This window comes from Coturnix japonica, chromosome 3 (genome assembly GCF_054131305.1).
Source record: "Coturnix japonica strain WE chromosome 3, WE-NBRP24, whole genome shotgun sequence".
Lineage (NCBI taxonomy): Eukaryota > Metazoa > Chordata > Aves > Galliformes > Phasianidae > Coturnix > Coturnix japonica.
The window spans coordinates 54,392,764-54,403,216 of NC_140665.1; the positions used below are offsets into that span (position 1 = coordinate 54,392,764).

The window sequence follows — 10,453 nt, forward strand, 5'->3', positions numbered from 1 at the left end:
TGTAATATACCTTTTTTCAAAGTCCCAAATATATTTATATTACAAAGCTTTAGATTAAACCAGTAGTTATCCGTAGGTATATCATGAAAGCAATCTATGCTTCTTGAGTGAGTCACTCACTTAAAAATTATTCATTCACCTCTTTTTAGTTTGAGCAGGCACCTGTTTGTGAAGCTGTGGCCTGAGGACAGAAAGCTTATCACTGAGAAGGGTTGGATACTCCAGCAGATGGAGATGTGTTTGTTCTGGTGTATGTGAACAAGCCTATTACTACATGAAATTGGTTGGATACAAAGTGTCAGACAACTGCATTTTATTTATAACTGGAGCTGTAAAGGCCATTGGAATGACTGAACTTCAAGTGTAGTCAGGATCCCCATGGTTTGATCTCCTAGGCTTTTTCTTCAGCCTCTTTTCCCATGCTGTGCGTTACTCTGACATTTGTCTCTGAAAGGCAAAAAGCTAAAATGTTGACCTTGGAATTTAATAATCTGGATGCTCAGGTGCAGCATCTATTCTTTGAAGTCCAACTGCTTGTACTCCATGAGGACTTCAAAGACATACTGATGTTACCTCCTCCAGGAAAGAAACATTGAAGAGTTTAGGAAGAGGGCTGGCAGAAGATGACAGGTTTACAAAGAAAGCCTGTAATATTTTTAGGAAAATCCAAGCAGATTATAGAGAAGGGCCTCTTAAAATTCAAGAACAAAAGGGAGTAGACAGCAAAAAGACTAGACAAGGTATTTGATAGTATCAGCAACTTAGCAGACAGCTAAAGTAGAAGCTGGAATTCTTTCTCTGAAGTGAGCCTGTTCCATGTCTTTTGTTTTCATCTTATGCAAAAGTACCAGTACTATTCTTCATATACCATTCTGGTGTAATTCTAACCAAGACTAATTGATTATAATAATAATATAAGAATATAAGACTATAATATAACAAGAATATAAGAATAATAATAATATCATAATAATATAAGAAAAAAATATATAGAAGCTCTTGTTATTCTCTCCTGATATCTCTTCTTTCAGCTGTGGAGTCCAGGTGATTTGTTTTCTTTGTGTACTGATACCACCTTCTGAATTTAGAACCTATGGATCTAATCTTGCAAATGGAAAACTTTTAGTGAATGTGATCCAGCTTCAACCAGGAGAGACAGTGTCCTCACTGATGTCAGTTGGCTTCTTGCCACTGGGAGCAGTGATGCTGTGCCTGTTCAAGCTCCCTCAGAAGTCTCAGGCTTCATTTGCCAAACATAAGGTTGACGTACCTTCTTTTGGTAGCCCAGATTACAGTTAGTGCTAGCACTGACCTGGCAGGAGTAAAGCCCAAAAGGGAGGGGAAATTCTCAGCCTTAGAGGGGTAACCTGATTTCTTTCAGGAAGTGTGATACAATGGGTGATAAGGGAAGATTATAATAAACAGAAAGAAAACAGAGCAAGTAAGCCTCTGGCATTCTTGTGACATGAAGTTGCCCCAACATGTCAGATTTTTTAAGTATGTTCTATATTCTTCAGTATTTTTGTTTCTGTTGATTATCATAGAGATTTTGAGACGTGTATTTGATTAAGTACAGGGAACAAAGGTGCTGCCTTCTTATTTAGAAACACTGTTGAGACAGCAAACAGTTAATTGTGCATAGTTGAGAAGGTAAGTGTTCAGCCCTTCCCATACATATCTGTCAATGCAGCTAAGTCTTTGCCTGCCACTCCTCTGCTCCCAGACTTGGCAGATAAATAGCTGTTATTGTGTTGTGGAAAACCTTATTTTCCTGATTTGTCAAGCAATTCTATAGAAGTTGGCAGGATAAATTAGCCTGGGAAAATATATGCAAAGTAGCACTGGAAGAGTTTTGGAGAAAGAATCATGTGTATGCATTGTCTACACATGTAGTTTTCCTGAAAATAGGCTTTTAACTGTGCACTTCCATTGCTGTATGAAGAAACAGATCACCCTCTTGAGAAGGCTCTGTTTAAATCCATGGGAGATCCTTTGAGGATCTGGGCTAACACGAATGTTAGGTTTCAAATTTTGGCACAGAATAATTGCCCAGTTCTTTGCTCTTTTAAGAGTTCGTATCCACTGCTCCGATCCTTTTTCTTAAGTTTTTGCCATCGTCTTTAGTTACTTGAAGTCAGGGCTGATAAACTTCAGAAACTTGAATTTCTTAAATCTTCTGTTTCAGGGGGATAACTTAATCACAGAATGTCACTACAGCACTATGGACCGAATACGCATGACATGGGTAAGAAAATCTTATTCATAAGGTGCAATTAAAATGTGTGATATTACTTAATTACACAATAGCATGTCATTTCTTAGGTTTTAAAGTCAAAAGGACTGTTAGGATTAAAGTCTGATCTCTTGCATAATGCATTCATATGACTGGTTTATAAAAATAAGCAAGCCATTTCATAACAGATACTGAAAAAGGAGATTTCAGTAGTTAAATGAATGCTTTCTTCATAGCATGCATTAACATGTAAATTTTGCATATTCTAATGAATTATGTTCTACGTTCTTATTACCTGTAGTTCTGTGAGATTTATGGAAATGTTTCCACAGGATTTAGGGACACATAAAGGTCATAAACTTGTCCATACGTACCAATGTTAATTTTAAATTCAATTCTCAGTGGAAGGCTATTTCAGAACATGTTTCCTCTGACAGCTAAAAATCTTACTTATTCTTTTACAGTTAGTGCTCATTTGTTCTTGAGTCCATATAGTCCATATAGAAACATATTCCGTCCCAGCCTCCATTTTATGAGGCAGAGCTCATGCAATTTCTTATTAAGAAGACTAATTATCCTATTAGATTTTTCCTGCACCTGTTCTGAATCACAGTAGATATAAGTACATTTGAGACAGCCAAAAGTAAACCTGAACTTCTCAGATCAAACTTAAACTTAACAGGGGCTTGTTTTACTGACCGTTGTAGTTTCTGGCATCTCTTTAGCTTAGGAGATGTTGCTTGAGCTTGCAGTGTACTTTGTAATTCATTACATAATAATTTATTGTTACTCGGTCACCTAACATGCAAAGTAAACCTGTTGACTTTGGCCTCCTGCTACACATTTCATCAGCGTACAAATACTAACCAATGTTTCCATCTGTGGTGTACCAGTGCTACCTTGATTAAAAGAAAAATTCCATTTTCAGGGTGGTCTGAGCACCAGGAATGAAATGTGCCTGTCATATCTGCTCTATTACCCGCGGATCAACCTCACCCGGTGTGCAAGTATTCCAGACATCATGGAGCAACTCCAGTTCATTGGTGTTAAGGAAATTTACAGACCGGTCAGGCAAGTGAAATGTTTGTGAATATATGCAACCTGTTGTAAGATCACTCATGACAGTTTGTTTTGATGAATAACCCATGCTCTGCAGCTATTTGTTTCTCTGGCCAAATTGCTTTTTATTATGTTTTATTATTATTTGAAAAACAGTTTCTTTTGTTAAATAGGTTATTTTTCTCACAGCAGGTACCTCACCACCAACCATCTAGAGAAATAAAGCTTCATATAAATATCATATGTTTCAAATGTATTAGTTTATCAAAACGTATCAGTGAAACACTGATATACAGATAATTTTGAAAAAGTAGGTCTTTGGGAGCACTAGTGTTGAATTAGTCCATGTAGATCTGTTGTCATTAATTCAGCTGAAGTTGATCAACAGCTGCTCTGACTGTGTCATCGCTGAAATGTACCACTCACATCCACTGTTTGGTCTCCATAAAGACAAAAGAGTCAATGAATATCAGTGGGTGCCATTTATTCCAGGTGGAGAAATTCAGTGCTTTTTACTTCATACACCTTTGCTTCATCGTCACTTCCATGTCTGATGCCATTTGGTCAGACTGCTTCTCTGCTGCTATCTGTCACATGGCAACAAAATGTATTGGAATACTGGCTGGAGTGTTCAGCTTCTACTGCCATACTGCCAACATCTGCCTCTGAGGTAACTGGCTAGAATAATAAAATAGGAGATATTTCAGAGCAGCCCTTGTGGAACTGATGCTCACATCTGGAGCTCACCACTGTCTCAGTGACACTGACAAGAGTGCATAAAATGGGAAGTAATAGTAAGTAAGAAAGGCAATGAAGTGGATGAGAAAATTAAATCATTCACAGTAAGAGATAAAATGGTAGATGAGCATCATGAATGGGGAAAAAAGAGGCAACTGGAGTTTTGGAAGAATTAAAAGTCAGAAGATGATATGCAAAGTAAGTTGAGAAAAATAAAATAAAATAAAATGGAGATAAAGTAGTAGAAATGTAGCCAAGAGGAAGAAGAGGCTTTTGGTTAACCACTGACTGCAAAAGTTGTGCAAACACTGTCTTCTGAGACTGAGATTCCCACTTTTCAGGGAAACAGACCACTGCACATTTTTGAGAGGAAACAGGATTGCATCAGAAAGGAAACCCCCTAGCTCCATCATCATTTTTTCTTTCTAAATGAAATAAACCACAATATACTGAATATTGTCCAGCTGCTCAGATTGAAAGGATCTGACTAATTCAGGGTCCACCGTGGCAATTCAGTATCTGTAATAAGCCCTGTGAAGACCCATGCAGTTCAGCTGGCATCTGGCTGCTGGCCTGCAAATTTGCAGAGGGTGTGGCATGGGGGGATGGTTAAGTTAGGCATTAGAATTTATTCAAGTCAGCAGAACTCTTGCTGGCCTTCATCATGGAGCCCAAGGAAAAACCAGCATGCTTCCCACTGAGTTGTTGGATCTAACCTTTCTGCTTTATGATGTCACTAGGTTAAACTGCACAGTGATGTTACTTTCTGTAGCAAGGGTAAGTGGATTAAGTGGATAGGTGACTCGTGTGGCCTCTTGTTTAAATTTTAAAAGTTGGCTTTCCTTATGCAGTAAGTCTGAATAAAACCATATAAAACCTATTGCAAAACAATTTAATGTACAGGCTGATTAGTCTTTGTTCTGTAGTTTGTATCCAAGACTGGATATTTTAAAGAGAGCCAGAATGCAGCCAAAGTCTACTTCATTTTGACACTACTGTTATTTACAGTCTCTCTTAATACAGGGAGAGCACAGTTTCTAAACTAATCCTAGCAGAAAGGGTCTTTTTGAGGTTATAAAGAAAATATTCTAACGAATGTATGCTCTATTGAGGGTTCATTCATGATAGTTCTATTTAAGAAAAAAAATGCACATTTGGCCTGGGGAAATAAAGATGTTTTGAATAGAGTAAGTATGCAGGCTGTCTGCTGTAAATGGAAGAGTAATTAGAAGAAGAGATTGTTAATGCCTCTAGAATTTATGACCTAATCCACAATTCTTGTTTCATTAAGCTCTGTTAGCCTAAGGGTATGTGACCCAATGCTCATCTCTCTTGTGTCAGTTTTACACTGGAATTGCTTCACTGGCTCCTCTAAAGTCTCTTGACTTAGACATGAAGGCAACTGGATGCAGGATCAAGGCACTGGTGGCTCACTTCAGAACTCTTTTTTTTCCCTGTCTGGTGGCATGGACAGTGGTATAAGTAATGAGGAGTTGAGATTGAAATGATTGGGTTACAATAGTGTAAAATAGATGTTTGACTAAAATCACATCCTCCATGCCCAGATATTGAATGGAGATGAAATTGGCATAGGCAGCATTTTACTCAAAGCAAATGGGAGGCAGTGTACTGCAAAATAATACAGGCCTGCCTAAAATGTTTTAGAGGGATAATACACACTTCATCCAAAAAAGAAAAACAAAACATTAGGTTAGTTAAAGTTTCTGTCACTTTATTTTTTGCACAAGGTGTATCTGGCTTTGTTTTTAAAAACTTGTCCCATTCACCATGTTTTTTCCTTTGACTCTCTTGAGTCAAACGAGAAGAAAAAATAGTAGAAAAGTTTTTCTGTAGCTATTTTTTTTTGTTTGCTCATTATTAAATTTAATTTTTTGTTATTTTTATGTTTCAGTTTTCTACTACTTAAATGAAAGATAGGAGACCTCGTTCCTTCCCCTCCTCCATCTCAGGGAGCTGGTGGGGAATGAGACTAGGTCCACTTATCCATGACGAGAGTTAAGTCAGCTCTCCTACAGAAGAACAGCAGATCTCTAATCCACCTCTTTCCAATAGCTCCCTTGCAGCCATAGCACTAAGACATGCCAAAAGAAAGCATCCAAAACATTGGTTATTTTCATTTATTTTTTTGGCAGCTTTGCCAACCTAGCAACTCTGTGCTAGGCTGAGGTTTGACCTATTATCTGAGTTATGGCCAGAGCTTGGTGGAGTCATTTGGAAGCAGCTTTCTAACAGCAAACATTCTTCTACAACACTGCCTGTCAAGCTTAGTAGAGGGCATGATTTATTTATTCATTCATTTGTTTGTTTATTCCATTAGGGGAACAAATCCAAAATTTGTTTTGGATCATCTGTGTATTCAGTTCGTAGATGAGATAATAGCACTGTAATTCTTAATTAAAAGTCCTTTACTTCTAAAAGCATCTGGCAGCAACTCCTTAACAACCGTTCTGTTGAAGTCAGGGACATTGTATCAGTTTTCACTAGCAGAGATTTCAAATGAGTTATATATATGTATTTATATGTATGCATATTAATGGTGTGTTTATTTTCTTAGTAAATTCCCAAAAGTAAATTCCCATATCAGTTCTGACTTGGTGGTGTTTATTTATGTTTTAAAATTCTTTTTATTGCTCTTTCTTCAGGACTTGGCCTTTTATTATCAAGAGTCCTAAGCAATATAAAAACCTGTCTTTTATGGATGCAATGAACAAGTTCAAGTGGTCCAAATCAGAAGGTCTCTCCTATAATGAGCTTGTGCTTAAACTACCAATGAATGTGAGATGTTCAAAAACGGATAATGCAGAATGGTCGGTAAGTCTGTTCCCATCTAAGCTTTCTAAATCTTAAAAAGGAGGCAACTATGACATGAAACAAATGGGATTTGCAGTACCTGACTGAATATGAATAAGTACTTGGCCTCAAACTGTTTACATGTCCACTGAGGATCTGCAATAGAAATTATGAGAAAGTTTTATCAATGCTTCCATGAACTCGAGATCTAGAAATGATTATAAAGAATAGAAAAGTTGGAGCTTCGAGCAGGTTTGGGGATTAATAACAGGAATACAGTCTCTTCCACTGTATTTAGGAATAACAATGTATTCAGATTAGGTGTCCATGTTCTCAATTTAGAGAAGTGATTTCTTCTTATATTTCTTCTTTCTTCTTGCTCTGTAGGGGAGATTGTATTGGCTACATAAGGAAGCCTCCAGAATCTGCTCTTTAATTCATATATCTAAACCACTTAAATCTATACAAATCTTCCAACATCTCTTTTCTGTTGGTACTTTATCTTAAAGATATCTGTAGTAGTGGGTCAGAAAAATGCATCAAGCATTGCCCATCTTTTTATGCATTCTTTCTTGGAAGATTTATAACTTTGATAGTTTTCCTTTACCTGTACTTTTGATGAAAAAACTGTAAGATAAAAATAATTTCCCATTAATTTGTTATTTATTCTAAATTAATGTTATATTAGCAGGACCTCTGGGAAAAACTCTTATCATTAATGTTGATATGTGCTTATAAATAACTACTAGTGTCATCCGCTGGAAAACATGCATTGCTCCTTGAAATCCTTTACAGATTCCAAATTCAAGATTTGATTATACTTTTTTGATTTTTTTCTCCCCAGAAGGGGAAATTGTCTTATTCTGCTAGTTCATTTCCTAACTGATTTTAATCCAGCTTAACAGAGCTGATGCTAGATACTACTCATGAGAGAGGTCCTAGGAAATTGTCACTCTGCAGAAAAGCTTCTGTTGCTTCTGAGATGTCACACAGTAGTTTCAGGTAGTGGAGAAATTCCCCTTCCAGCAGCAGTGTCCTAAGGTCTCTCAAACATTGGACTGTTCTGCCCATGGGAGGGCAGTGAAATACTGTGAGCTATAAGTAATCAAAGAGATCCAGATATATATATATTTTTAATATTTTCCCCACTGCAGACTTTCTGTGAAGAGTAGTTATTGAATACATGCAATAATAGAGCAAGTGACTATTCGTTGGTTTGGGGTAAGATTCTTGGCTAATTGCTGTCCAGTAGCAGCTACTTAGCCACTTTTTCACTGATTATTAGTGAGAAAACAATTAAAGAAGATGGAAAACACTCAGAATTTTTATCAGGAGTGGATAGGCTTCTTTATTCTTTGAGTGGTTTGCTTTCTGGAAAATGCTGTTTCACTTTATCTTACAGGATGAAGGAATAGTATTTGGGTCTTAATTTTCTCAAAGAGCGAGTTCATTGGAACTGGGAGTACTTAGTTCTCTCTTTATCACTAGTTTCCTATTTCAAATGACTCAGTCATATTCTTCAAAGCTGAGATTAGGGCTCTTTCCTTTTCCTTCCCTAAGTAGGGATATTACATGTAATTGGCTGTACTCATCAAAATCAGAAACAGATTTAACCTGAAAGGCTATGCAGCGAGTTGTCACAAGAAGATAAAAACATGAAGTGGAGGAAGTGAACTGAAAATTCACTTATCCTACTATAGGGATAGCCTAATAATCAGTTTTATCTTTGTCTAGGAATAAGCCAGTATTTGGATTATTCTTTCTCTGCAGTGCAGGATAATTGCAATGTAGAGAAAACCACTGAGCATGTATTGTACAGTTGGACATTCAGACCTTCAAAAATATTTGTGCCCAGGGGTTCACTCATCATAGAACTAATTTTCTTCAACATAAACCTGACAATGTTTCATTTAATTCAGGAATTAAACCATGTAAGCATGGAGTAGATTTAGGAGATTCATAACTAAGTGGCACACCTAAATCTCTCTGATTCCATGTCAAAGCCAGGACAGACAGGTAGATGCCATACTCCATAAAAATTACACTGAGTTCTAAGAGAAGAGTAAAAATGCCCAATATATAGAAGCATGACATAGCTCTGGGTGGCCCTGCTTTAGTAGAGAGTTGAAACAGATGGCCTCCAGAGGTCCTTGCCAATCTCAGTCATCCTGATTCTGTAGAACTAAAGTGATAAAAATGCGAGCACCATCAACTGCCTTCTACATATAAGTAAAAGCCTTGTATGTGCAAATGAATATCTGAAATGCTTTTAGATATTATCCAATATCTCAGTAGCACTGTAACACTGTAATCTTCCATTTTCATCTTCCAGAAAGATGAAAACAAAAACCAAACCAGCCAGAAAATCCCACAAAACATAGCAAGGTCATACAGATCAATAAACAAAAGCCTAACCTTGTTTACTGGAGAGGATGCCAGTGTACACAGCTGTTCCCAAGCTGAAAACAGTAGATCCACTCACTGGCTGATCATTTGACAAGTAATATATTAGTATTTTTACTGAGTTTGATGTCTTCACAGTAAGATCCACAACTACAATACAAAGCTAACAACAGATTCTTGTGCAAGCTCTGACGGATCTAATCTTATATGATGAAACTGATAATTTTTCATTTTAATTGCAGTTCCAAGGCATGACAGCTTTTCCTCCTGAGGTAGAGAGACCATACAAGACAGAACCAGTAATATGCAGTTCATCTTCCTGTTTACCTTGCAGTTTATCCCTCGCTCTGTTGTTTGTGGTACATGTCACATACAGTACCATAGGAAACTTTGGGGCCTTTGTACAATAATTTTTATTCGTGTTCTGTATGCCATGCAAGTTCTGATGTGTTTGCACTGTTGCTGTTGTAGATTTATTTTTTTACATATTAATAAACTAAATTTGCTAGTTCAAAATAAAATGTGTACTTCGTTTGAAAACTGTGGTTTACTTGGTTTTCAATGTAAAGTATATACAAAACACAGTAGGTACACTGGCACGTTGCATATTGAAATCTTTTCACATACAGTTTTGTTACACTTTGTCCTGGCTCTTCACATCATGTTTTCAATACCAACTATGTATATGGGTGAAATTAATAAACTAAAAGAAACTTAGTTAATCACATTCAACCTGGAGTATGCTTTATTATTTTGTCTTGGTTCTTGATATGTGCAGGTTAAGAAGTAAACATGTACTTGGGTATTTCTGACTGGCCCATGTAGTACAGCCACAGGGAGGATTTATTCAGGGGAACATGTCTAGGAGCAACACGTTGCAACTGGTCACTCCTCCTATAAGAAACAAGTTGCCACAGTTGTTAAATGGATGAAAATGGTGACAACACCCCAAAATTCCCCATAGGGATTCTTGTACAAGGAGTCCCTGGCTAACCAGGGGATTCTCTCCTCATTTCTTCTCTTCATCTTTTCTTCAGTCCCTGACAGTTCAGTGTTTCTGTCTTCTTAAGGTATTGGGTAGGCTCAAGCAGAGCTTTGGTGAGGCTAGCACACACTTGTTGTACACAACCTTGATATAGCAGAACTGATGAAGATCAATCTTTCTCAATGCTCGGTACTGGTATGCACAGAGAAGGCTATTAAAAGCCT

General features: G+C 37.1%; 1 protein-coding gene across 3 annotated transcripts in view; it reads left to right on the forward strand.

Annotated features, from left to right (window-relative positions):
• Nucleotides 1–9,971, forward strand: part of MOXD1 (monooxygenase DBH like 1) — a 48,402-nt gene extending 38,431 nt beyond the window's left edge. For all 3 annotated transcript variants that reach the window (XM_015858586.3, XM_085541615.1, XM_032443744.2), the window contains exons 9-12: nucleotides 2,186–2,245; nucleotides 3,162–3,304; nucleotides 6,694–6,862; nucleotides 9,487–9,971. In XM_015858586.3, coding sequence (XP_015714072.2) covers nucleotides 2,186–2,245; nucleotides 3,162–3,304; nucleotides 6,694–6,862; nucleotides 9,487–9,654 — 540 coding nt within the window. In that variant the 3' untranslated portion in view covers nucleotides 9,655–9,971. The remainder of the gene's footprint in view (nucleotides 1–2,185; nucleotides 2,246–3,161; nucleotides 3,305–6,693; nucleotides 6,863–9,486) is intronic.
• The last annotated feature ends 482 nt before the right edge of the window (nucleotides 9,972–10,453 follow it).